The sequence below is a fragment of the Coregonus clupeaformis genome, unplaced genomic scaffold (assembly GCF_020615455.1).
Source record: "Coregonus clupeaformis isolate EN_2021a unplaced genomic scaffold, ASM2061545v1 scaf0361, whole genome shotgun sequence".
NCBI lineage: Eukaryota > Metazoa > Chordata > Actinopteri > Salmoniformes > Salmonidae > Coregonus > Coregonus clupeaformis.
In genome coordinates this window covers 185,118-212,087 of record NW_025533816.1, presented here as the reverse complement: position 1 = coordinate 212,087, position 26,970 = coordinate 185,118, and the positions used below count along the sequence as shown (strand labels likewise).

Genomic DNA, 26,970 nt, shown 5'->3' with positions numbered 1-26,970 from the left:
AGCCAGACCAAGTGTAGACCAAAATAAACAGGCTCTGTTGTCTAGGACTGTATATCACCATGGTTCCCTGGCGCTACAGGCAGGACAGAGCCTTCCTTCACCCCATGTGTGTGTATGTGTGTGTGTGTGTGTGTGTGTGTGTGTGTATGTGTGTGTGTGTGTGTGTGTGCGAGCATGCGTATGTGCATACAAGTGTGTCTGTGTGTGTGTAATCAGAGTTAGGCCTGTCTCTGTAGGTCCTCCACCCTGGACCAACCACTGAGTCTGTCAGGCCCTCACACGCTCTCTAGCCCCCCCTGGTGACACAGCCTCAGGCCCTCACACGCTCTCTAGCCCCCCCTGGTGACACAGCCTCAGGCCCTCACACGCTCTCTAGCCCCCCTGGAGAGACAGCCTCAGAGACACACACACAATCCAGCCCCCCTGGAGAGACAGGCTAGGAGACCTCATTATTACCCTGTAGAGAGTGGGCGTCACTGGACCAAGTCTCACAGCCTGGTGTCTAACTATGACCCCATTCCCTACTTAGTGCACTATATAGGGAAGAAGGTGCCATTTGGCACACAGCCATCATCAGCAAATTCACAGCAGGGTGTCAGCAGCTTAAGTAAAAAAATAAAATAATAAAACTAAGGGTATTGACAGACTGACGGTGGCTTCACAGCCGGAATGTTTGGCTTTGCACTTGTTCTATATTCTAGAATGAATACATCAAATAACTTGTGAACTCTCTTTTTTTTTCTCAATGTGGTCCCTCTACACTGCTACCAATGGAACCACCACCATCAGCACCATAATAACATCAGTTGTAGGAAAGAAAAAAAGGTTAAAATACTCGGTTTGGTCTTATCAAGTGTTTTAATAGAACAACTATTTATTTACAGTATTGTGTATTCTATCCACTGCACCAAAATGCATGATTTTGTATTTTCTTTGTAGCTTCTTCTTCTTATAATCTATATATTTTGTCCATAACAGGATCTATCTGTAATTCATTAAAATCATCATTCTTATCATGTACCATTTTTCGATATCTTCCCCATCACTCTCTCATGTTGTCATTCACAAACCTTGGACACATCCTAATTGAATACAACTGAATTCTGCAATGACCGCATGCAAATTCCTTAACGCCACCATTTATCAACAGATAGAAATATTATGAGTTGTTAACACTTAACTTTAAGTTGGCCTTATACACTGAATGTACAAAACATTAGGAACACCTGCTCTTTCCATGACATCGACTGACCAGGTGAATCCAGGTGAAAGCTATGATCCCTTTTTGATGTCACCTGTTAAATCCACTTCAATCAGTGTAGATGAAGGGGAGGAGACAGGTTAAAAAAATATTTTTAAGCCTTGAGACATGGATTGTGTATGTGTGCCATTCATAGGGTGAATGGGCAAGACAAAAGATTAAAGTGCCTTTGAACGGGGTATGGTAGTAGGTGCCAGGTGCACCGGTTTGAGTGTGTCAAGAACTGCAACACTGCTGGATCAAGAATGGTCCACCTCCCAAAAAGGACATCCAGCCAACTTGACACAACAGTGGGGAAGCATTGGAGTCAACATGGGCCAGCATCCCTGCGGAACGCTTTCAACACCTTGTAGAGTCCATGCCCCGACGAATTGAGGCTGTTCTGAGGGCAAAAGGCAGTTCATGTTTTGTACACTCAGCGGACATATGTAACTGCAGTAACAACATTGTAGATGCATATATGAAGATCACTTAAGGTAAAAGTGTTACCTATGTGTCACAACTGCTATCTAAACCTAGAAATCAGAGGAATTATGGTATAACAGTGGTTTCTGAAGATAAAACAGAGAAATATTTACAACATTTACTAACAATGTACAGAATGGATTTTTTTATTTTAACACAGTGACTTTAGTACCAAGGTCTTGCTTTTGTTTTAATAAATTGGAACAAAAGAGGGATATGGCTTTCTGTTTACCCGTATACCTCATTTCAAAGGTATTGATACAACCGACCTTAATGCGTATGTCTAGAGCTGTTACGGAGACAGTAGTGTTAGATTGACAGATCTACATGGCTTATAGAAGTGGCAGTGTTTTACTAGTTGTGATAACTTCTTTATATTATACAACTTTATTTCTACCTGGTATAGCTAACATCTACTTTTCTAACTTCAATTAACTTCAATTTCAGTTGAGGTCAAATGTAATTCGGAGAAATGTATGTTACATCATGTTCCTGTCAGTAATTCTCTGGCATGTAGCCTAAGATAAAACAGATTGCGAACATCAGGGCCCGTGTTCACAACGCGTCTCTGAGTAGGAGGTCTGATCTAGGATCAGGTCCCGTCTGTCGATGTAATGATATTCATTATGATCTAAAAGGCCAAACTGATCCTAGCTAGCTTAGCACTCCTGCTCTGAGATGCTTTATGAAGTCGGACCCTGAATTGGGACTCTCACTTTGAACATTTCACCGTTTCAGGATAGGCAAAAGTCTATACTCATAGAGTAAAGACATTAACCAATAGGCAATGAATATTCACAGTGACTAAGTGGCACTTCATTCCAAATAACAGATGCGTAAGTTACATATCGGCTGAATTAATTTACAGGAGTAAAGGGGAAGATCAGTTCAATCAAGGAGGAAAATCTCCTTGGTTCAATAAAGGTCTTCCAGGTCCGGCTGTGTATGTTTGATATGAGCGGAGAGAAAAAGGTGGATGTCCCATAAATAATAATAATAATAATAATAATAATAATAATAGATCTGAGGATTGACCTTCATATGAGTACTTGAATGTATGTGTGCTTTGTCTTGAGTCTCTCCACTCCACAGGAAATTGACTTTCAACTGCAAATAACACAGTTCTCCCCTCTCTTTCCCCCTTGAGTCACATAAGACGACATATTGACCTTTCCTGCAGTCAAATGACCAAATCGCCCTCTAGTGGCCTCATGGGTGGAATATTATTAATATCGTTCATAATTTCATAATTAAAAAAACCTTATTTTAAAAAGCCAGCAGAAAATCCGGTGTTTGTATGTTAAACGGTTTTGTTATATTTCAGTCTTCTGTGATGTATATAAAGTGTAATATTGTGATGCAAACTCAAAATCTATACCTGACATGGTGTCTTCTTTCTTTAAGCCCATAACCATGTGTGTGAGGTGTATACATTTACATTTTAGTCATTTAGCAGACGCTCTTATCCAGAGCAACTTACAGTTAGTGAGTGCATACATTTTTTTTTTTTCATACTGGCCCCCCGTGGGAATCGAACCCACAACCCTGGCGTTGCAAGCACCATGCTCTACCAACTGAGCTACACGGGACTATACTGTTGTTTCAAAGTAGATTTGTTTAAGACTACCAAGAAACACTGTGTGACCCTGATTTAGTCCACTCCAGTAAAATGATTTATTAATAGTCCCCCCAAAATGTATCTTAGTGTTTTTTCAGGCATCAACGATCCAGCGATCCAATAGTTCATTGCTTGAGCCTCCTGTGCTTAAAGGAAGGATATGTATTTCAGGGCACCCTCTTTGCTCCATAGGTGGATGATCTTTCATTGGTCCCCAAAGAGCAAAAGGGTTTTAGGTAGATCAAGTCTCTTTTCTCCAAGGCAGCCAGCCAATCACTGCAGTTTAATCCCGTGCAGAGTCCAGTGGTAGTCCATCCCGGGACAGAGAGTTAGTCAAACCATGACCTCTGACCAGGGCCGGCTCTGGATATGCGGTCGCTTAGGGCCCCTGGCAGCTAGGAACTCCGTCGGGGTCTCAACTTACTGTTGAGTTAGAATAACAGAATACACAAGTTCTAAATGTGTTTGTGCATCAGCCATTTTTCTCTTGTTATGCCAGTCACTGACAGTCATGTCAGCTAACAATGTTTAGATTAGTAAATTAGTCACCTACCGTAAAACAATAAATACAGAGTCTCAAATTACCGCCTGTCCCTTTTAATAGCTGGGTAACTGCACACATTGCAGCAAATAAACGGCTGTTTCAAATAAACGCTGGTTCTAAATGAATTGTTTAATGTTTGATTTGTTAAATTATATAATTCAGTAATGACTCGAAAAAAATCTGTTTTTATCACCAGTAAGTAACTTCTAGCTATTGGCTGCTAACACCTGAGGACTGCTAGCTAACTGGCAAGCACAAAAACAGTCAACAACTTTGGGAGTACAGACCCCTAGAAATCGGCTGATCTAGTGGCGAAAGTAAGAACTGCTGAAAATGCACAGTCAAAGAGGAGAATAATTATTCTGTCTAGGAAAAGTAATTTAAAAAGATCTCGAAATAGAGGCATAATAATAAAAAGGAAACGTGACAAAGTTTGTAAATGATAACACATTCATGCAGGAAATTAAGAAGTTGATTAAAATGCTGGTAGTGAATGCTGGAATTAAACAATTAACTATGCAAATGAGCAAAAGCTGTGTGCATTAAGGAAATAGACGCCTTGCTCAAATAGAAGCCTGTCTCTAACAGAAGCCTTGCTCAAAAAGAAGCCTGTCTCTAATAGAAGCCTTGCTCAAATAGAAGCCTGTCTCTAATAGAAGCCTGTCTCTAATAGAAGCCTGTCTCTAATAAGCGCCTGTTGTGTTTAGTGATTTACGCAAATAAACGCCCGGGCTATTAACTGAAGTTTTATGGTATCTAAACTTGTAGTAATCATGGCCGAATACCGACCCGGCACGCAGGGCACGTGTCCAGGGGCCCTGACCTCCAGGGGGCCCCCATTGATTTTGTTAGTCACTCTCACTCAGATATTATTGACATGGCAAAATGTGTAGAATTGCAGGAAATTAGCTTTAAAACTGAAATAATGTCTCTCCACCCCATGGCAAAATGGGTAGAATTACAGGAAATTAGCAGGATACTTGCAGGATGACCGTCGGCCAATCAGTCAATCAGTCTAATCAATCAGTGGTCTCTCTCTCTCTCTCCTGCTGCTGTTTCTGCTTGAGCCCAATTAGCCAAACAGATTGCCAAACAGACCTTGACGATGTCTTGACTGACAGCTGAAATCTACAAGGCCGACACTCTGACAATGTTGCTCTGAGAATAGTTGACGGGGGAGCTGGTGGATCCGTCGCCGTCTGATGATGTCACCAGTGGGGACGGGGCGGGACGCAGGTTGACCACGGAGGTGGTGATGTAGGGCTCACCCTTCAACGGCATCATCTCAGAGTCTAGTTTAGCGTTCAGGCTGGAGCGACTGTAGGGGAGAGGACAGAGAGAGACAGAGGGCAGAGTCTAGTTTAGCGTTCAGGCTGGAGCGACTGTAGGGGAGAGGACAGAGAGAGACAGAGGGCAGAGTCTAGTTTAGCGTTCAGGCTGGAGCGACTGTAGGGGAGAGGACAGAGAGAGACAGAGGGCAGAGTCTAGTTTAGCGTTCAGGCTGGAGCGACTGTAGGGGAGAGGACAGAGAGAGACAGAGGGCAGAGTCTAGTTTAGCGTTCAGGCTGGAGCGACTGTAGGGGAGAGGACAGAGAGAGACAGAGGGCAGAGTCTAGTTTAGCGTTCAGGCTGGAGCGACTGTAGGGGAGAGGACAGAGAGAGACAGAGGGCAGAGTCTAGTTTAGCGTTCAGGCTGGAGCGACTGTAGGGGAGAGGACAGAGAGAGACAGAGGGGTGAGGTGTGTCTGTGTGTGTGTGTGTGTGCTTGTGTGTGTGTGTGTGCGTTCATGCATTTTACTGTTTATGCTTGTGTGTTTGTGTGTCCATTTGCTGTGTGTGTGTGTGTGTGTGTTTGATCGTTAATACATGTGCGCCCATGCAAGCGTGCTTATGACACTCCCATGTGTGTGTGTGTATCTGTCTGTGAGACTACCTGTTGGTCACAGGCCTCTCTCTGATCTGGATGGTGGATAGCTCCTGGTTGTTAGAGTTGGGCAGACTGAAGCTCTTCTTCCTGTGACGTCTCAAACAGCAGGAGGACAGGCCGTAGGGAGACGACGACAGGGACGAGGTTCCAGAGCCAGACTTGTTCACCATGGTTACCTCCATACAGTTGGTCTCGAAAGTCTGCTCGTCAATAAACTCATGATTCTGGAGAGAGAGAAAGAGACAGAAATCAATGGGCCACAGTGGAGGCTGGTGGATGGCGAAATTGGAGGATGAGCTCATTGTAATGGCTGGATTGGAATGAATGGAACCGTATCGAAACACATCTAATGTTTTCTATGTGAATGATACCATTCCATTCATTCAATTCCAGACATCAACTCAACTAGCCGGTGCCCCCGCACATTGACTCTGCAACGGTACCCCCCTGTATATATAGCCTCCCTACTGTCACTTTATTTTACTTCTGCTCTTTTTTTTCTCAACACTTTTTTTGTTGTTGTTTTATTTTTACTTTTTTTGTTTAAAATAAATGCACTGTTGGTTAAGGGCTGTAAGTAAGCATTTCACTGTAATGTCTGCACCTGTTGTATTCGGCGCATGTGACCAATACAATTTGATTTGATTTGATTTGATTTGATCAGTCTCCTATTCCCTGTGAAATGTCTGTTGTTTTTATAGACATGATTTTTCAGAAAAACCAATTTTCCCAGAGGGATAATAATACAGGTGTTTACCTCTTTCCTTTAATCATGCGAATAGCTTTAATCACCTGCTGTGCTTTAACGACCCGCAATTGGCCAGTTGGTGGTAAAGAGACAAATGCCTATATCAAAACCATAGCAACAGTGTTGTGATGATGCATTTAAATAATAAAGTAGTACCAGGGGAATGGAAGCATACTGGCCCGGCCCAGACGTCCACATCAAGTACAATCTGTGAAGCTGTTCCTCTTTCCCTGTGTGTTGACTGGGTAATAAGACTTGAAGGTCAGCTGAGTGTATGACCCAGACTGCACCACCAGATGGCATTATGAAGAAACCATCATTTTCTTTATTCTCTCTCCTCGTCTCCTTTCTGAAAATGCATTGGAGGAGAAGATCCTTTTGAGAAGGAGACGAGGAAACAGGAATTGAGTAATCGAGGAAATGTAATTTTAGATTCCCCCTCTATAGCCTGGGAAGACAACTCATCTCTGTAAGAGTAGCAAGTATATTTTTGGTCAATCCCAATGCAATAGCTCAAATCACTATGCCTACAGTTTTCACGACCCTGGCCACAGCAAAGTTTGATGCTACCCTTTAGTGAGATTTCATAACTTTTAAAACCTTGAAAGAGACTGTCAAAGAATTTGGCAAAGCGCTGCTGTTTTTACGTCTAACTTTTTATTCAGCACTGTCAACACCGTTTTTATTCAACACTATTACAAAACATAAAACACGCTTCTCCCTACTTCCACTCATACTGCAGCTGCAATGAATGAGTAGCCCTGTGTCTCTACTCGAGTTTCACCATCATGTGGAAGACTGTGTCCCCTCTCTCCAGAACTGCCAATCTGTGGTCAAAAAGACTAGTTCATCTCAGCCTTTGTCGCCCTAAAGTCCCTCGACTTTTAGGCCCTGACAGAGAAATACACTACATGACCAAAAGTAGAAAACCACACGCAGGGCTGAAATGAAGAAGCCTAGCCTGCAATGGTTCTTAGATGACATCATGGAAGATACACTACATGACCAAAAGTATGTGCACACCTGCTCGTCCAACATCTCATTCCAAAATCATGGGCATTAATATGGAGCTGGTCCCCCCTTTGCTGCTATAACAGCCTCCACTCTTCTGGGAAGGCTTTCCACTAGATGTTGAAAATTGCTGCTGGGACTTGCTTCCATTCAGCCACAAGAGCATTAGTGAGGTCGGGCACTGATGTTGGGTAACTAGGCCTGGCTCACAGTCGGCGTTCCAATTCATCCCAAAGGTGTTCGATGGGGTTGAGGTCAGGGCTCAGTGCAGGCCAGTCAAGTTCTTCCACACCGATCTCGACAAACCATTTCTGTATGGACCTGGCTTTGTCCATTGGGGCATTGTCATGCTGAAAAGGAAAGGGCCTTCCCCAAGCTGTTGCCACAAAGTTGGAAGCACAGAATCGTCTAGAATGTCATTGTATGCTGTAGCGTTAAGACTTCCCTTCACTGGAACTAAGGGACCGAGCCCGAACCATGAAAAACAGCCCCAGACCATTATTCCTCCTCCACCAAACTTTACAGTTGGCACTATACATTCGAGCAGGTAGCGTTCTCCTGGCATCCGCCAAACCCAGATTAGTCCGTCGGACTGCCAGATGGCGAAGTGTGATTCATCACTTCAGAGAATGCGTTTCCACTGCTACAGAGTCCAATGGTGGCGAGCTTTACACCACTCCAGCCGACGCTTGGCATTGCGCATGGAGATCTTAGGCTTGTGTGCGGCTGCTGGGCCATGGAAACACATTTCATGAAGCTCCCGACGAACAGTTCTTGTGCTGAAGTTGATTCCAGAGGCAGTTTGGAACTCGGAAGTGAGTGTTGAGGACAGACACTTTTTACGCGCTACACGCTTCAGCACTCGGCAGTCCCGTTCCGTGAACTTGTGTGGCCTACCACTTCACAGCTGAGCCGTTGTTGCTCCTAGACGTTTCCACTTCACAACAACTGCACTTGCAGTTAACCGGAGCAGCTCTAGCAGGGCAGAAATTTGACGAACTGACTTGTTGGAAAGGTGGCATCCTATGACGGTACCACGTTGAAAGTCACTTAGCTCTTCAGTAAGGCCATTCTACTGCCAGTGTTTGTCTATGGAGATTGCATGGTTGGGTGCTTGATTTTATACACCTGTCAGCAACAGGTGTGGCTGAAATAGCAGTTTCCACTAATTTGAAGTGGTGTCCACATACTTTTGTGTATATAGTGTAGATTCCCCAGAGAACACCGCTACAACCCAGCTGCTCTCTCGTCATCTGACTATGTGTACTCTCATAGTCCGAAAGTATCTGGTCATCGCGGTGGTGGGCTACTTATTTCTCCTAAATTTATATTTTCTCTTTTTCCCCTCTCTCACCTTTCCATCTCCTCATTTGAATGTCACTTGTCCACTTGTTCACTCAAGCTTAACATTGTTGTCATCTATCAGCCACCAGGTGACCTTAGAGAGTTCCTCAATGAGTTTGACACCTTGATAAGCTCATTTCCCAATGATGGCTCACCACTTATCTTACTGGGTGGCTTCAATCTCATTTTTTTCTCCCTCTCTCCTCCAACCCACTCAGCCCCTACCCAGATGGTCTTGCAATCGTCGCTATCTCTCTCTCTCTCCCACTAAGCTCTCCTGTTCTATACCAACATCTCTCCCTTCTACTAAATCATTCTCCCTCCTGACTCTGCCTCGTCGACCCTACTCTCCTCCCTTCCCGTCTCCTTTGACTCTCACTGTCCCCTTTCCTCCCGGCCGGCTCGACCCTCCCCTCTTGCTCTGTGGCTGAGTGACTCACTGCGTGCTCACAGAATGGAAGAAATCTAAACTTCCGGAGGACCTATCATCCTTCCACTACCTCCTCTCTACCTTTTCTTTTGTATCCGCTGCTAAAGCCGCTTTCTATCACTCTAAATTCCAAGCCTCTGCCTCCGAACCTGGGAAACTCTTTTCCACCTTCTCCTCCCTCCTTAATCCTCCGCCTCCTCCCTCCTCTCTCTCTGCAGACAACTTTGTTAACCACTTTGTTTGACGACATCCACTCCTCATTCACTCAGCCTACCGAGTCCACTGGTTCAACTCACACAGAACTACCCTACGCCTTGACCTCTTTCTCCCTTCTCTCTCCAGATGAAATCCTGCGACTAGTGATGTCCAGCCGACGGACAACCTGCCCACTCGACCCCATCCCCTCTTCTCTGGAGACCTTCTCCCATTTCTCACTTCCCTCATTAACTCATCCCTGACCACTGGCTGCGTCCCTTCTGACTTAAAGATGTCCAGAGTCACTCCCCTCCTCAAGAAACCAACCCTCGATCCCTATGTCAAAAACTACAGACTGTTATCCCTTCTTTCTTTTCTTTCCAAAATACTTGAGCTTGTTGTCTCTGACCAACTATCTTGTTATCGCTCTCAGAATGATCTTCTTGACCCTAACCAGTCAGGCTTCAAGACGGGTCAGTCAACGGATACTGCTCTTCTCTGTGTCACGGAGGCTCAAAGCTCTGCCAATGCTGACTCTCTCTCCTCTGTTCTCATCCTCCTAGATCTATCTGCTGCCTTCAACACCATGAACCATTAGTACCTCCTGTCCACCTATCTCAGGGCTGGGCGTCTCAGACTCTGCACACTCCTGGATTGCATCCTACCTGGCAGGTCGCTCCTACCAGGTGGCGTGGAGAGGATCTGTGTCTGCACCACATGTTTTCACTACTGGTGTCCCACCACCTCAAGCTCAACCTCAACAAGACAGAGCTGCTCTTCCTCTCGGGGAAGGCCTGCCCGTTCCAAGACCTCTCTATCACGGTCGACAACTACACCGTGTCCCACTCCTAGAGTGCAAAGAACATTGGCGTGACCCTGGACAACGCCCTGTAATTCTCTACAAACATATAAACAGTTACTTGCTCCTGCAGGTTTATGTTCTACAACAGGGTTATTCAATTCTGGTCCTGGAGGGCCGAAACACCTCTGTTTTTCATCCTCTCCTTCTAATCAGGGGCTAATTCAGACCTGGGACACCAGGTGAGTGCAATTAACTACCAGGTAGAAATAAAAAACAGAAGTGTTTCAGCCCTCCAGGACCGGAATTGAAGAACCCTGTTCTACAACATCTGTAGAGTACAACCTTTCCTCACACAGGAAGCAGCGCGGGTCCTAATCCAGGCACTCGTCATATCCCATCTGGACTACTGCAACTCTCTGTTGGCTGGGCTCCCCACTTGTGCCATTAAACCCCTGCAATTTATCCAGAACGCCGCAGCCCATCTGGTGTTCAACTTTCCCAAGTTATCCCATGTCACCCTGCTCCTCCGTACACTCCATTGGCTTCCAGTTGAAGCCTGCATCCACTACAAGACTCTGGTGCTTGCCTATGGAGCAGCAAGGGGAACTGCCCCTCCCTACCTTCAGGCTCTGCTCAAAGTCTACATCCCAACCTCACTCCTTTCTGCCACCTCTGGTCTCTTGGCCGTCCCACCCCTATGGGATGTGGGCTTCTGCTCAGCCCAGTCAAAGCTCTTTTCTGTCCTGGCACCCCAATGGTGGAACCAGCTTCTCCCTGATGCTAGGACACAGAGGAGGCTGGTGGGAGGAGCTATAGGAGGACAGGCTCATTGTAGTGGCTGGAATGGAATAAATGGAAAGGACTCAAACATGTGGTTTCCATGTATGATGTGTTTGATACCCTTCCATGTATTCCATACCAGCCATTACAATGAGCCTGTCCTCCTATAGCTCCTCCCACCAGCCTCCACTGCTAGGACAGCAGAGTCCCTGCCCATCTTCCAAAAACGTCTGAAACTCTACCTCTTCAAAGTTTTTCACCCAGTAGATAAGGGAGTTTATCTAAAGTAATCTGAGGGAAATATGTGTCTCTAATATGGTCATATTAGAGACACATATTTTAGGTTAGGAAGTGCAGCTCACTTTCCACCTCATTTTGTGGGCAGTGTGCACATAGCCTGTCTTCTCTAGAGAGCCAGGTCTGCCTATGGCGGCCTTTCTCAATAGCAAGGTTATGCTCACTGAGTCTGTACATAGTAAAAGCTTTCCTTAAGTTTGGGTCAGTCACAGTGGTCAGGTATTCTGCCACTGTGTACTCTCTGTTTAGAGCCAAATAGCATTCTAGTTTGCTCTGTTTTTTTGTTAATTCTTTCCAATGTGTCAAGTAATTCTCTTTTTGTTTTCTCATGATTTGGTTGGGTCTAATTGTGTTGTTGTTGTTGTTGTTGTTGTTGTCCTGGGGCTCTGTGGGATCTGTTTGTGTTTGTGAACAGAGCCCCAGGACCAGCTTACTTAGGGGACTCTTCTCCAAGTTCATCTCTCTGTAGGTGATGGCTTTGTTATGGAAGGTTTGGGAATCGCTTCTTTTAAGTGGTTATAGAATTTAACGGCTCTTTTCTGGATTTTGGTAATTAGCGGGTATCAGCCTAATTCTGCTATGCATGCATTATTTGGTGTTTTTCGTTGAACACAGAGGATTGTTTTTGCAGAATTCTGCATTCAATTTGGTGTTTGTCACCCCATTTAGGACCCCTGGTCCTCTATCCTCTATGTGTAGGTCCAGTCTCGCTGGTCTGGGCGGGGCGTCTGTTGATCTGTTGCTCCTGTGTGACGTGTTGGGTCTGCGGTTGAGGGCGATATCCTTTAGGGTCCGGGCGAAGGTGGGCACTGCTGCCTTGTATAGGTGGACCTGGTCGTAAAGGCTGTTTACGTCCAGGGTGGAGTGGTGGGCCAGGTAGACATTAGGTTTTGATGCACAGTCACGGGAAATACTTGTGTTTACCTGCTGTATGGTAGCAGGGTGGAAGTATTTTCCTGGTAGCAGGGTTGAGATAATCACTTGTGCATTGGGGAAAGTAAAATAAGCATTTTCTATCACTCCCTTGAGTGCTGTGGCCACCCTTTCCTGCTGTGTTCTCAGGTCGTTTGTGCCTGTGTGTATTATTATGTGGCTGGGTGATCCTAGTTGGTCCTCAGACAGAAGGTCTAGGGCGCGCTGGGTGTTTGGACACCAGAGTTTAGACACTGTGTGTTTGGGAAAAAGTTTATTTTCTTGTATTTATTTCCTGTTTGAGTCCATAAGGAGTACAATCTGTGGCTTGTGTATGTCCTCAGTGGGTGTGGGGGGGTCGTCATGAGGGCTATCAGGGTGGCTGACAGGGGAGGTGCTCAGAGGGGTTGGGGTCCTCAGGGCTTGGGGTTCTTCATTTGTTTGTCTGGCTGTGATGTCGAGGCTATGGTCAGGGTCTGAGGTGGGCTGTTCTGCTGGCTTCTCTGCGGGGGTGGCCAGCTCTCTAATGGAAAGTTCTCTGTCACCCGTTATCATTCTTCTCCTCCAGCACTCTGATCCTCTCCTCTAGTGCTCTGTTCTTCTCCTGCTCCTGCTCTTTCTCCTGTTGATGTTGTCTCACCACAGTCCAGAGTGCAGACATGTCTCTCTACCTCCAGCTCTCCAGGTCTAGTTAAGGGGGTGTTGTTGTGCTGGACTGTTGTCTGGGTCTGTGCTGACTGGAGTGTGTTCACCTGCTGTTCCAGCTCCACCTGCCTTACCTCCAGCTGGGTGAATGTATCCTTCATTTCAATGAGGCAGTAGTACTCTGTGCTGGGAAGTTGACTTTCCGCTTGGGGTTGCTCTGTGGGGTTATTTAATGAAGAGGTCTGGTCTGACCCGCTCGGGGTGGGGGTATCTTTGTCAAGGGAGAGCTTCTCCTGCTGAGCTCTTTCTCTGTTTGGTGTTGCCCTGTACCAATACTGTTCCAGATTTATAGAGATTTATATTAGATGACTCAGAGTCCTCGTTGTCTAGTATCCTGAGTATGGTCTGTGTGGAAGATAAGGTTGCTTATGTTCCCACTTTTATAAAAGTCAGCAAAAAGGGTCTCCTGATTTCCCATAAGGAGCTTCATTTTGTACTATTTTCGTGTCTCTCTCTGTCTCTGTCTCTCTCTCTCTGTCTCTCTCTCTCTGTCTCTCTCTCTCTCTCTCTCTCTCTCTCTCTCTCTGTCTCTGTCTCTCTCTGTCTCTCTCTGTCTCTCTCTCTCTCTGTCTCTCTCTCTGTCTCTCTGTCTCTCTGTCTATCTGTCTCTCTCTCTTTCTCTCTCTCTCTCTGTCTCTCTCTGTCCCTCTCTCTGTCTTTCTCACTGTCTCTCTCTCTGTCTCTCTCTCTGTCTCTCTCTCTCTGTCTCTCTCTGTCTCTCTCTCTGTCTCTCTCTCTGTCCCTCTCTCTGTCCCTCTCTCTGTCTTTCTCGCTGTCTCTGTCTCGATGTCTCTCTCTGTCTCGCTGTCTCTGTCTCTGTCTCGCTCTCTGTGTCTCTCTGTCTCTCTCTGTCTCTCTCTCTGTCTCCTGCTACCTGCTCATGTTTTTCTCCTCAGCCAACATACATCATGCACGCCTCACTAAGAGGTATGATGTAGACATTCATTATATCATATAGAACAGCATGTAGGCTTTATGGGTGTGTGTGTGTGTGTGTGTGTGTGTGTGTGTGTGTGTGTGTGTGTGTGTGTGTGTGTGTGTGTGTGTGTGTGTGTGTGTGTGCATGTTTGTCATGGCTAACATAAGAGAGAAGCTTTTATCTCTCTGAATTATACATACTGTAAAATGAAGTATGCTTGTCTGTTTTGAAGGCATAACATTACTGGGCTGGCAGAATGCATGTTATCTTTGGCATGCTGGGAAGCAGGTTAAGGTTAGGGTTAGGGTTTATGGTTATGTTTATGGTTAAGATTATGGTTATGGGTTATAGTAAAGGTGCTCTTACTGTGGTCTTCTCCAGGCAGTGCAGCAGGTGGTGGTGATGGCTCTCAAAGGGAATGTTGGGTTTTCCCACCAGGAGCTGCCCTGCTTCCTTGGACGCCTTGGGGTACACAGAGAAAAGACAGAGAATAGGTGAGGGACCAACTCTGAGCAGAGAAGTGTTAGGCATGGGTCAGCTGTAGAAAACCACACGCAGGGCTGAAATGAAGAAGCAATGGTTCTTAGATGACATCATGGAAGATACACTACATGACCAAAAGTATGTGCACACCTGCTCGTCGAACATCTCATTCCAAAATCATGGGCATTAATATGGTGTTGGTCCCCCCTATGCTGCTATAACAGCCTCCACTCTTCTGGGAAGGCTTTCCACTGGATGTTGGAACATTGCTGCGGGGACTTGCTTCTATTCAGCCACAAGAGCATTAGTGAAGTTGGGCACTGATGTTGGGCGATTAGGCCTGGCTCGCAGTCAGTGTTCCAATTCATCCCAAAGGTGTTCGATGGGGTTAAGGTCAGGGCTCTGTACAGGCCAGTCAAGCTCTTCCTCACCAATCTCAACAAACCATTTATGGTTGGACCTCGCTTTGTGCACGGGGGCATTGTCATGATGAAACAGGAAAGGGCCTTCCCCAAACTTTTGCGACAAAGTTGGAAGCACAGAATCGTCTAGAATGTCATTGTATGCTGTAGCGTTTAGATTTCCCTTCATGGCCTCCCGAGTGGCGCAGCGGTCTAAGGCACTGCATCGCAGTGCTAGAGGCGTCACTACAGATTCAGGTTCGATCCCGGGCTGTGTCGCAGCCGGCCGGACCGGGAGACCCATGAGGCGGCGCACAATTGGCCCAGCGTCGTCTGGGTTAGGGGAGGGTTTGGCCGACTGGGATGTCCTTGTCCCATCGCGCTCTAGCGACTCCTTGTGGCGGCCGGGCGCATGCACGCTGACTTTGGTGGCCAGCTGTACGGCGTTTCCTCCAACACATTGGTGCGGCTGGCTTCCAGGCTAAGACATTGGTGCGGCTGGCTTCCAGGCTAAGACATTGGTGCGGCTGGCTTCCAGGCTAAGACATTGGTGCGGCTGGCTTCCAGGCTAAGACATTGGTGCGGCTGGCTTCCGGGCTAAATGAGCAGTGTGTCAAGAAGCACTGCTGTTTGGTGGGGTCGTGTTTCAGAAGGACGCATGGCTCTTGACCTTCGCCTCTCCCGAGTCCGTACGGTAGTTGCAGCGATGGGACAAAACTGTAACTACCAATTGGATACCACGAGAAAGGGATAAAAAGCAATTTAAAAAATATATATATATATTTCCCTTCACTGGAACTAAGGGCCCAGCCCATACCATGAAAAACAGCCCTAGACCATTATTTATCCTCCACCAAACTCTACAGTTGGCACTATGCATTGGGGCAATTAGCGTTCTCCTGGCATCCGCCAAACCCAGATTTATCCGTCGGACTACCAGATGGTGAAGTGTGATTCATCACTCCAGAGAACACGTTTCCAGAGTCCAATGGCGGGGAGCTTTACACCACTCCAGCCAACGCTTGGCATTGTGCATGGTGATCTTAGGCTTGTGTGCGACTGCTCGGCCATGGAAACCCATTTCATGAAGGTCTCGATGAACAGTTATTGTGCTGACGTTGCTTCCAGAGGCAGCTTCAGCACTCTGCCGTCCCCTTCTGTGAGCTTGTGTGTCCTACCACTTCACGGCTGAGCCGTTGTTGCTCCTAGACGTTTCCACTTCACAATAACAGCACTTACAGTTGCCTGGGGCAGCTCTAGCAGGGCAGAAATGTGCAAAACTGACTTTTTGGAAAGGTGGCATCCTATGACGGTGCCATGTTGAAAGTCACTGAGCTCTTCAGTAAGGCCATTCTACTGCCAATGTTTGTCTATGGAGAATGCATGGCGGTGTGCTCGATTTTATGCACCTGTCAGCGACTGGTGTGGCTGAAATAGCCGAATCCACTAATTTGAAGGGGTGTCCACATACGTTTGTGTATATAGTGTATGTTAGTCTGTAGCAGCAAAGCCATCAACTGGACAATATACTACCAACAGGCAAAGCTAGTTGAAATGAAGTCCAGTTTATTACGCCATTTCAAACAGTAACCGTTAGGTTACCAGTATACATAATACACAAAATTAAACAACAGAGTTCAGAGAGTGGAGCGCTGGTCCTGAAAGAGTTTGGAAAGAACATGTCAATGCAGCAGCTGAGAAAGAGGTTAGTGGTGCTGTTAAAGACGACTATACTGGTGTTACACCATAAGCAAGCCCCCTGGTGTTACACCATAAACAGTCCCCATGGTGTTAAGCCATAAGCAAGCCCCCTGGTGCTACACCATAAACAGTCCCTCTGGTGTTACACCATAAGCAGTCCCTCTGGTGTTAAGCCATAAGCAGTCCCTCTGGTGTTACGCCATAAGCAGCCCCGTGGTCACAACATGGCTCTGAGCAGAGCAGAGCGACATGCAGTGCTGGCCACGGCCGATGATGAGCCCCCACCGATGATGAGCCCCCACCGGTTGGCTCTGTTACAGTACCTCTTCAAGAGAGTTGTGGGTCAGGAAATGACCGTTGTAGTGTTTGTAGTGCATGTACGCGTTAGTGCCCCGGCTCTTCGATGCACGGATTTTAGCGATCCGAGTTTTCTGTTTGAACAAAGGTAACACACCTCTGTTTTAGTCTCCAGAGGTCGTTTTTTTCTATCTAGCTGGTTAGACAAAGACAGACTGACAGACAAGGAGAGAGGTAGGGGGGATACAGGGAGGGAGGGAGTTAGGTGGGATACAGGGAGGGAGGGAGGGGATACAGGGAGGTAGGGAGGGATACAGGGAGGGAGAGAGGGAGGGAGGGAGTGAGGTAGGGAGGTAGGATACAGGGAGGTAGGGGGAATACAGGGAGGGAGGGAGGTAGGGGGGATACAGGGAGGTAGGGGGAATACAGGGAGGTAGGGGGGATACAGGGAGGGAGGAGGAATACAGGGGGATACATGGAGGGAGGGGGAATACAGGGAGGGAGGGAGGTAGGGGGAATACAGGGAGGTAGGGGGAATACAGGGAGGGAGGGGGGATACAGGGAGGGAGGTAGGGGGAATACAGGGGGATACATGGAGGGAGGGGGAATACAGGGAGGGAGGGAGGTAGGGGGAATACAGGGAGGGAGGGGGATACAGGGAAGGAGGCAGGGGGAATACAGGGGGATACAGGGAGGGAGGGGGAATACAGGGAGGGAGGTAGGGAGGTAGGGGGGATACATGAAGGGAGGGAGGTAGGGGGAATACAGGGAGGTAGGGGGAATACAGGGGGGATACAGGTAGGGGGAATACAGGGATGTAGCTCAGTATTCCCCCTACCTGCCTCCCTGTATTCCCCCTACATTTACATTTTCGTCATTTTGCAGACGCTCTTATCCAGAGCGACTTACAGTTAGTGCATACATTTTCATACTGGTCCCCCAATGGGAATCGAACCCACAACCTTGGCGTTGCAAGCGCCATGCTCTACCAACTATGCTAAACGGGAATACAGGGAGGGAGGGAGGTAGGGGGAATACAGGGAGGTAGGGAGGTAGGGGGAATACAGGGAGGGAGGTAGGGGGAATACAGGGAGGGAGGTAGGGGGAATACAGGGAGGGAGGATACAGGGAGGGAGGGAGGTAGGGGGAATACAGGGAGGGAGGATACAGGGAGGGAGGGAGGTAGGGGGAATACAGGGAGGGAGGTAGGGGGAATACAGGGAGGGAGGTAGGAAACAGGGAGGGAGGGAGAATTTTTACATTTTAGTCATTTAGCAGATGCTCTTATCCAGAGCGACTTACAGTTAGTGAATACATATTTTTTTTTATACTGGCCCCCCGTGGGAATCGAACCCACAACCCTGGCGTTGCAAACGCCATGCTCTATCAACTGAGCTACATCCCTGCCGGCCATTCCCTCCCCAACCTGGACGACGCTGGGCCAATTGTGCGCCGCCCATGAGTCTCCCGGTCGCGACAGAGCCTGGATTCGAACCAGGATCTCTAGTGGCACAGTTAGCACTGCGATGCAGTGCCTTAGACCACTGCGCCACTCAGGAGTACTAATACAGGGAGGGAGGGAGGGAGGTAGGGGGGATACAGTGAGGGAGGGAGGTAGGTAGGGGGGATACAGGGAGGGAGGGAGGTAGGGGGGATACAGGGAGGGAGGGAGGTAGGGGGGAGTACAGTGAGGGAGGGGGAAACAGGGAGGGAGGGAGGTAGGGGGGAGTACAGTGAGGGAGGGAGGTAGGGGGGGATACAGGGAGGGAGGGAGGATACAGGGAGGGAGGGAGGGAGGTAGGGGGATACAGGGAGGGAGGGAGGTAGGGAGGATACAGGGAGGGAGGGAGGTAGGGGGGATACAGGGTGGGAGGGAGGGAGGGAGGTGGGGGGGATACAGGGAGGGAGGGAGGGAGGTAGGGGGGGATACAGAGAGGGAGGGAGGTAGGGGGAATACAGGGAGGGAGGGAGGGAGGTAGGGGGGATACAGGGAGGGAGGGAGGTAGGGGAATACAGGGAGGGAGGGAGGTAGGGGGGATACAGGGAGGGAGGAGGGTAGGGGGATACAGGGAGGGAGGGAGGTAGGGGGGATACAGGGAGGGAGGGAGGTAGGGGGGATACAGGGAGGGAGGTAGGGAGGTAGGGGGGATACAGGGAGGGAGGTAGTGGGGATACAGGGAGGGAGACACACACAAACACACAGACGCACTCATGCACACACACACAAACATGCATGTACACACACACACACACACACACACACAGTACGGCCACTTTACCTTTTGAGCTCGGCGTTTCTCTGCCCGCTGGCTCTGGTGGTAGATGCGGCTGAAGTTGGACACGATGACGGGCACAGGCAGGGCGATGACCAGCACCCCGCTCAGAGAACAGATGGAACCAAACACCTTCCCCACGATGGTCTTGGGTACCATGTCACCGTATCTGCAACACAGAGAGAACACTTCATGAGTATATTGGGGTACAGAGATACAGTCAGTAGGGGCAAAATATATCCCCAAACTGACCTCCCAAGGTCATACTATAGGTCACACTTTATACCTGCAAATCAGAGAATGAATGGTTCAAAAGGTTACAGTACAGGCGAAAGAAAGGGTTTGTGTGGCTAAGGTGCTAAGAGCATTGGCTCTAGCCATGCTGAGGTCATGGGTTCAATTCCCGCAGGGATCACAAGATGCAGTCAAAATGTCACACTTCCTACAGAAGTATCATCTTTACTTGTTAGAATACAGGAAGAATTCAACAACTTTGTTTAATTATTTTGTTTACTGCTCTTAAAACATCTAATCACTGTAGTTGCTGTTCTAAAATACCTAAATATTTTAGCACTAAAATACTTTTGACAACATTCATGGAAATGTAATATCTTCAAATGATCACAGTCACACTCTTATCTCATGTGGGATGGAGACAATAAATATAACTGAGATTAGAACTGAAGTTACTTAGTGGCCTACTTTTACTGTCTGTCTCTCTGCCTGCCTGTCTGTCTGTCTGTCTGTCTGCCTGTCTGCCTGCCTGCCTGTCTGTCTGTCTGTCTGTCTGTCTGTCTGTCTGTCTGTCTGTCTGTCTGTCTGCCTGCCTGCCTGTCTGTCTGCCTGCCTGCCTGTCTGTCTGCCTGCCTGCCTGCCTGCCTGCCTGCCTGCCTGCCTGCCTGCCTGCCTGCCTGCCTGCCTGCCTGCCTGTCTGTCTGTCTGTCTGTCTGTCTGTCTGTCTGTCTGTCTGTCTGCCTGCCTGCCTGCCTGTCTGTCTGTCTGTCTGTCTGTCTGTCTGCCTGCCTGCCTGCCTGTCTGTCTGCCTGCCTGCCTGCCTGCCTGTCTGTCTGCCTGCCTGCCTGCCTGTCAGTCCCTTCTGCTACAGCTCCTCTTTGAAACCATGTTTCATGTATAATTACACACCTGCTTTGCTAAATCTCTCTCTCTCACACACACACACACGTGTATGCACGCAAGCGCATCCAACCACCCAGACGCAGGCAGGCAGGCAGGCAGGCAAGCACACACACACACACACACACACACACACACACACACACACACACACACACAAGATGAGATAGAGAGTGCACATTTCCCGTGACCTCAGTGAGACAAACAGCTTGCGTTAGATACAGGAAGCAGACTCAGGTTCAGAGAAAAGCAAAGTAAAGACAGTGGGTGTTCCGATGTTCTCATGTCAACAACATCTAGACACAGAGATCATTTTAAAAAGTCGTCTTGCCTTGAGGCTACACTGCAAGTTATTCTGAGATGTGTATTCAGCCCGACCCCTCTCCACAGCTGCTGAGGGACTATCAGATGGATAATACTAAGCATGGCAAGGGTCAATTCCATTTCAATCAGTTCATTCTGGAAGTTAAAACGTACCCACTGGACACAGACGTCAGTTCATAGTCTAGCTTTGATTTACATTTGGTTGAGTTGTCAATTAACGCGAATTCATCGTGAAATCAACAAAAAATGTAGGTTAAAAGTTGGGTGAAAAAAATACCAAATTCCCTTACGTTGATAACTTTTTTTTTGCAAAATTCAATCAGTTTTCCACATTTATTCAACATCATCACATAGATTTTGTTGTTGTTGAAATGACGTGGAAACCAAGTTGATTCAACCTGTTTTTTTGCCCAGTGGGTATCTGCTTAATCTCTCAAAGGGAACTGGTTGTATGTGTTGCAGATCTTCGTTAAGGTGTGGTAGGAGCAATGCCACACAGCCTGGTCTAATGCGTGGTGTCTTTCTAGGTATTTTCTGTTCTACTCAAAATAAAGGAACCTTTTGGAAGGATATACTGTATATAGGGAGACATTGAACCCTTTTTTGGTTAAGCACAATTTATTATATCAGTATACACTCTTATTGCTTATACTGTTATATTGTATTTAGGGAGCCATTGAACCCTTTTCAGTATATATACTCGTATTGCTTATAACACATGCAAGCACTCTAACTAATTCATGGATGGATGGGTCATTTGCCATGAATGTGTTTTTTGTAAATCTTCTTACAGCCTCTCAAGGGCAGCGTAGACCTAACTACATATCTATAATTGACACATGCGGTAAATTCAAGCACAGCCAGTGATGACATAAAACAAACAATAAACTAACGGCATCCCTCCGCACCGAATCATTCATCTTTTAAAGAAAACTGTTGTACGTGAACTCACATCAAGAGTGATATTAAAATATCCACTTTATATCGTATGCCTACTGGCTCAGGGAAATAGCAATGGTCTATAGGCCTTTAGTGTGTGTGTGTGTGTGTGTGTGTGTGTGTGTGTGTGTGTGTGTGTGTGTGTGTGTGTGTGTGCGCTTGCATGTGTGTGCTTGCGTGCGTGTGTCTGCTGGACCTAACATGATGGAAACCTTAAAGACTAATGACTCAAGGAAGCAGCCAGCCGGCTGGCCAGGGGCGGATGACGTTAGAGACAACTTTATTTATGAAATAGCCAACCTCCCGTGTAGCAATACATTCACATTACCATGGCTACGTCCCAACTGATACTCTATTCCCTACATAGTGCACTACTTTTGACAGAAGACAATAGGCCCTGGTACACTATAAAGGGAATAGTGTTCCATTCGGGATGCAGGCTATGCTGCAGCGTTGCATTTGGAGATAGATATGGGTCTGTCACAGTGCAATGAGCAATGCTAATGTTCTGTCCCCGTGTACCTGCATGTATTCATCTTACTCTGCCGAGGTAATGGCATTCTCAGGTCATTAACACATTAAAGTCGCAATCTGTCATTTCTCTCTCTCTCTCTCTCCCACCGGCAGCTGACTGCCCCCAGGCCTTCACAATGTAGGAATGTCACGTAGGACATTTAGAAAGCAGGAGACTGAAGGCCTATAGCCCCCTATTTTGTTATAAAAAATTCACTGTGATATTTAGGCCTACAGCTGTTTTTGATCATTTCAATTAAGAATCAATAGGCCTGCTCCCATTAGTCCTGAAGAAGGGGAGGGGCCTTTAAACAATCGTCTCAGTCATTTTGCCTTCTTATCCGGGTCTTACGGTAATGTTCCCCCTGGCGCGATCCATTGATAGTATTCATTATGGTGCGGGATGTAAATGATGATCATTTTCAGGTATGTGTTTCGGGCCTTTAATTGCTTTCGGAGGAAATGGAGTATGCTGTCTCATTATTTGTTGATGTTTGAATTATGACCGCTCCTTCACAAAGAGAGGAAACCCATGAAATGTGCAATATGCAGAAATCGCTGCACCATTTCCTGGTTCCTAAAAATTCTAAAAGTTCACCTAATTTCAATTTACGTGACAAAAACAAGCAATGCATAGTGTAGAGAATAATTGTACCATCTAAGCCGCTGTGAAATATTTTGTCAATAACAATACAAAACTGAAAGTAAAGAATGGGAAGCATAAAAATAGCGCACATAGAACAGATCTACTGCTTCTTAGACTTGCTTTCAATGAGAATGACAGATCTATGACTAACATTTCTATGTGAATTTGGTCGGGTCGCCCAAAAAGTTACATATTGCAGCTTTAAATGTGTAATGCATTAAATGTTTATTTAGCTTATATGCGGCAAAAGTAGTGGTTGTACAATCTTGGGCCTGTGTTACGGATACAGGTATCCTGTGTGTGTCTTTGTGTTTTTCCTCTCCTTCTGCCCTAATCACAGGTGTCCCTTGTGTTCCTGATTGGTGGTCGTTGGTGTGTCCCACCTGTCAGTCATCAGTTCATCTGCTGATTGCTGAGGTGGACCAATCAGTGGACACGCCTCCTGATTGCACCACCTGTTTCTGGTTTTCATTACCCAATCTGGTTCTGGTTTAAAAACCCAGTCAGTAGTGTTTCTCACCAAGACCCTTCTTTATTTTTATAACTATGGTCTAGTCACTCATTGGCTGTTTAGTCCCTATTGTACCTTTGTTTGTTTGTGCCTGGGAAAAGGGGATTTTTAGCAAGTCGCCCTTGAGCATACACTACCCGTAGGAAAACTTAGTCTAAAAACACTAGTTAGACCTGAGCGGACCACCCACTGTGATTTTGTATAGTTAGTAGCAAGCTAAGCGCTTCTTGAGGCAGGCAGGATCAGTTTAGGGGTTTTTGAATGTATTATTTCATTCCTTGGGTCCAGCTCAGCCCCTTTCCCCCAAACCGTTTACCGTGTTTAAAATAAACGTTTTGTGTTTGACGGTAGGATTGTTTGTCTGTGTATTTTGTTCTCACTGTTCCTTTTCACTATTCTAATTCGCATGAGTTATGTTACGGGTCTCTTTACCATCCACCCTAGACTTTTAAAGCCACGGGGTTCGTAACAGCCTGTATGGTGGGGGTCATTACCATAAGTTAGCGCCATCTCGGCACAGAGGTTAAATAAAGAATCGGTGAAGCATGATGACAAACACACTAGACAGTTTATTTATTTATTTCAGAGTAACATTGAGCAGGACCAGGCTTTGTGCTTCAGTGCAGACAGGTGCATTAATCTCCTTAATGGCTCCAATTCACCTGCATCTGATGTATGGGCTGAGTCCCAAATGGCACTGTATTCCCTACATAGTGCACTGCTTTTAACCAGGGCTCTTTTCAAAAGTAGTGTGCTCATTTGCTCATCCTAAATGTCTTGTGAACATCTGAGTGATGTTGAAAAACGATGTGCTTCAGGTGATGGAGCTGACCGTTCAGTATGAGGCTCAACGTGGATGGAGCTGACCGTTCAGTATGAGGCTCAACGTGGATGGAGCTGACCGTTCAGTATGAGGCTCAACGTGGATGGAGCTGACCGTTCAGTATGAGGCTCAACGTGGATGGAGCTGACCGTTCAGTATGACGCTCAACGTGGATGGAGCTGACCGTTCAGTATGAGGCTCAACGTGGATGGAGCTGACCGTTCAGTATGAGGCTCAACGTGGATGGAGCTGACCGTTCAGTATGAGGCTCAACGTGGATGGAGCTGACCGTTCAGTATGAGGCTCAACGTGGATGGAGCTGACCGTTCAGTATGAGGCTCAACGTGGATGGAGCTGACCGTTCAGTATAAGGCTCAACGTGGATGGAGCTGACCGTTCAGTATGAAGCTCAACGTGGATGGAGCTGACCGTTCAGTATGAGGCTCAACGTGGATGGAGCTGACCGTTCAGTATGAGGCTCAACGTGGATGGAGCTGACCGTTCAGTATGAGGCTCAACGTATATGGAGCTGACCGTTCAGTATGAGGCTCAACGTGGATGGAGCTGACTGTTCAGTATGAGGCTCAACGTGGATGGAGCTGACCGTTCAGTATGAGGCTCAACGTGGATGGAGCTGACCGTTCAGTATGAGGCTCAACGTGGATGGAGCTGACCGTTTTAGTATGAGGCTCAACGTGAATGGAGCTGACCGTTCAGTATGAGGCTCAACGTGGATGGAGCTGACCGTTCAGAATAAGGCTCAACGTGGATGGAGCTGACCGTTCAGTATGAAGCTCAACGTGGATGGAGCTGACCGTTCAGTATGAGGCTCAACGTGGATGGAGCTGACCGTTCAGTATGAGGCTCAACGTGGATGGAGCTGAACGTTCAGTATGAGGCTCAACGTATATGGAGCTGACCGTTCAGTATGAGGCTCAACGTGGATGGAGCTGACCGTTCAGTATGAGGCTCAACGTGGATGGAGCTGACCGTTCAGTATGAGGCTCAACGTGGATGGAGCTGACCGTTCAGTATGAGGCTCAACGTGGATGGAGCTGACCGTTCAGTATGAGGGTCAACGTGGATGGAGCTGACCGTTCAGTATGAGGCTCAACGTGGATGGAGCTGACCGTTCAGTATGAGGCTCAACGTGGATGGAGCTGACCGTTCAGTATGAGGGTCAACGTGGATGGAGCTGACCGTTCAGTATGAGGCTCAACGTGGATGGAGCTGACCGTTCAGTATGAGGCTCAACGTGGATGAGCTGACCGTTCAGTATGAGGCTCAACGTGGATGGAGCTGACCGTTCAGTATGAGGCTCAACGTGGATGGAGCTGACCGTTCAGTATGAGGCTCAACGTGGATGGAGCTGACCGTTCAGTATGAGGCTCAACGTGGATGGAGCTGACCGTTCAGTATGAGGCTCAACGTGGATGGAGCTGACCGTTCAGTATGAGGCTCAACGTGGATGGAGCTGACCGTTTAGTATGAGGCTCAACGTGGATGGAGCTGACCGTTCAGTATGAGGCTAAACGTGGATGGAGCTGACCGTTCAATATGAGGCTCAACGTGGATGGAGCTGACCGTTCAGTATGAGGCTCAACGTGGATGGAGCTGACCGTTCAGTATGAGGCTCAACGTGGATGGAGCTGACCGTTCAGTATGAGGCTCAACGTTGATGGAGCTGACCGTTCAGTATGAGGGTCAACGTGGATGGAGCTGACCGTTCAGTATGAGGCTCAACGTGGATGGAGCTGACCGTTCAGTATAAGGCTCAACGTGGATGGAGCTGACCGTTCAGTATGAAGCTCAACGTGGATGGAGCTGACCGTTCAGTATGAGGCTCAACGTGGATGGAGCTGACCGTTCAGTATGAGGCTCAACGTGGATGGAGCTGACCGTTCAGTATGAGGCTCAACGTATATGGAGCTGACCGTTCAGTATGAGGCTCAACGTGGCTGGAGCTGACCGTTCAGTATGAGGCTCAACGTGGATGGAGCTGACCGTTCAGTATGAGGCTCAACGTGGATGGAGATGACCGTTCAGTATGAGGCTCAACGTGGATGGAGCTGACCGTTCAGTATGAGGCTCAACGTGGATGGAGCTGACCGTTCAGTATGAGGCTCAACGTGGATGGAGCTGACCGTTCAGTATAAGGCTCAACGTGGATGGAGCTGACCGTTCAGTATGAAGCTCAACGTGGATGGAGCTGACCGTTCAGTATGAGGCTCAACGTGGTGGGGGTGACCGTTCAGTATGAGGCTCAACGTGGATGGAGCTGAACGTTAAGTATGAGGCTCAACGTATATGGAGCTGACCGTTCAGTATGAAGCTCAACGTGGATGGAGCTGACCGTTCAGTATGAGGCTCAACGTGGATGGAGCTGACCGTTCAGTATGAGGCTCAACGTGGATGGAGCTGACCGTTCAGTATGAGGCTCAACGTGGATGGAGCTGACCGTTCAGTATGAGGCTCAACGTGGATGGAGCTGACCGTTCAGTATGAGGCTCAACGTGGATGGAGCTGACCGTTCAGTATGAGGCTCAACGAGGATGGAGCTGACCGTTCAGTATGAGGCTCAACGTGGATGGAGCTGACCGTTCAGTATGAGGGTCAACGTGGATGGAGCTGACCGTTCAGTATGAGGCTCAACGTGGATGGAGCTGACCGTTCAGTATGAGGCTCAACGTGGATGGAGCTGACCGTTCAGTATGAGGCTCAACGTGGATGGAGCTGACCGTTCAGTATGAGGCTCAACGTGGATGGAGCTGACCGTTCAGTATGAGGCTCAACGTGGATGGAGCTGACCGTTCAGTATGAGGCTCAACGTTGATGGAGCTGACCGTTCAGTATGAGGCTCAACGTGGATGGAGCTGACCGTTCAGTATGAGGCTCAACGTGGATGGAGCTGACCGTTCAGTATGAGGCTCAACGTGGATGGAGCTGACCGTTCAGTATGAGGGTCAA

The 26,970-nt window shown here is 47.6% G+C and overlaps 1 protein-coding gene across 2 annotated transcripts in view; it reads right to left on the bottom strand.

The window, feature by feature from the left end:
• Positions 1 to 4,798: 4,798 nt before the first annotated feature.
• Positions 4,799 to 26,970, bottom strand: part of LOC121531561 (potassium voltage-gated channel subfamily D member 2-like) — a 147,680-nt gene continuing 125,508 nt past the window's right edge. The window contains exons 3-6 of one of the 2 annotated variants that reach the window (XM_041836820.2): positions 19,120 to 19,282; positions 14,325 to 14,420; positions 5,822 to 6,039; positions 4,799 to 5,206 (exon numbers count right to left, since the gene is read on the bottom strand). In XM_041836820.2, the coding sequence (XP_041692754.1) occupies positions 5,017 to 5,206; positions 5,822 to 6,039; positions 14,325 to 14,420; positions 19,120 to 19,282 (667 nt within the window). In that variant the 3' untranslated portion in view covers positions 4,799 to 5,016. Of the gene's footprint in view, positions 5,591 to 5,821; positions 6,040 to 14,324; positions 14,421 to 19,119; positions 19,283 to 26,970 lie in introns of both variants that reach the window. The other variant, XM_041836821.2, reaches the window with a different exon arrangement.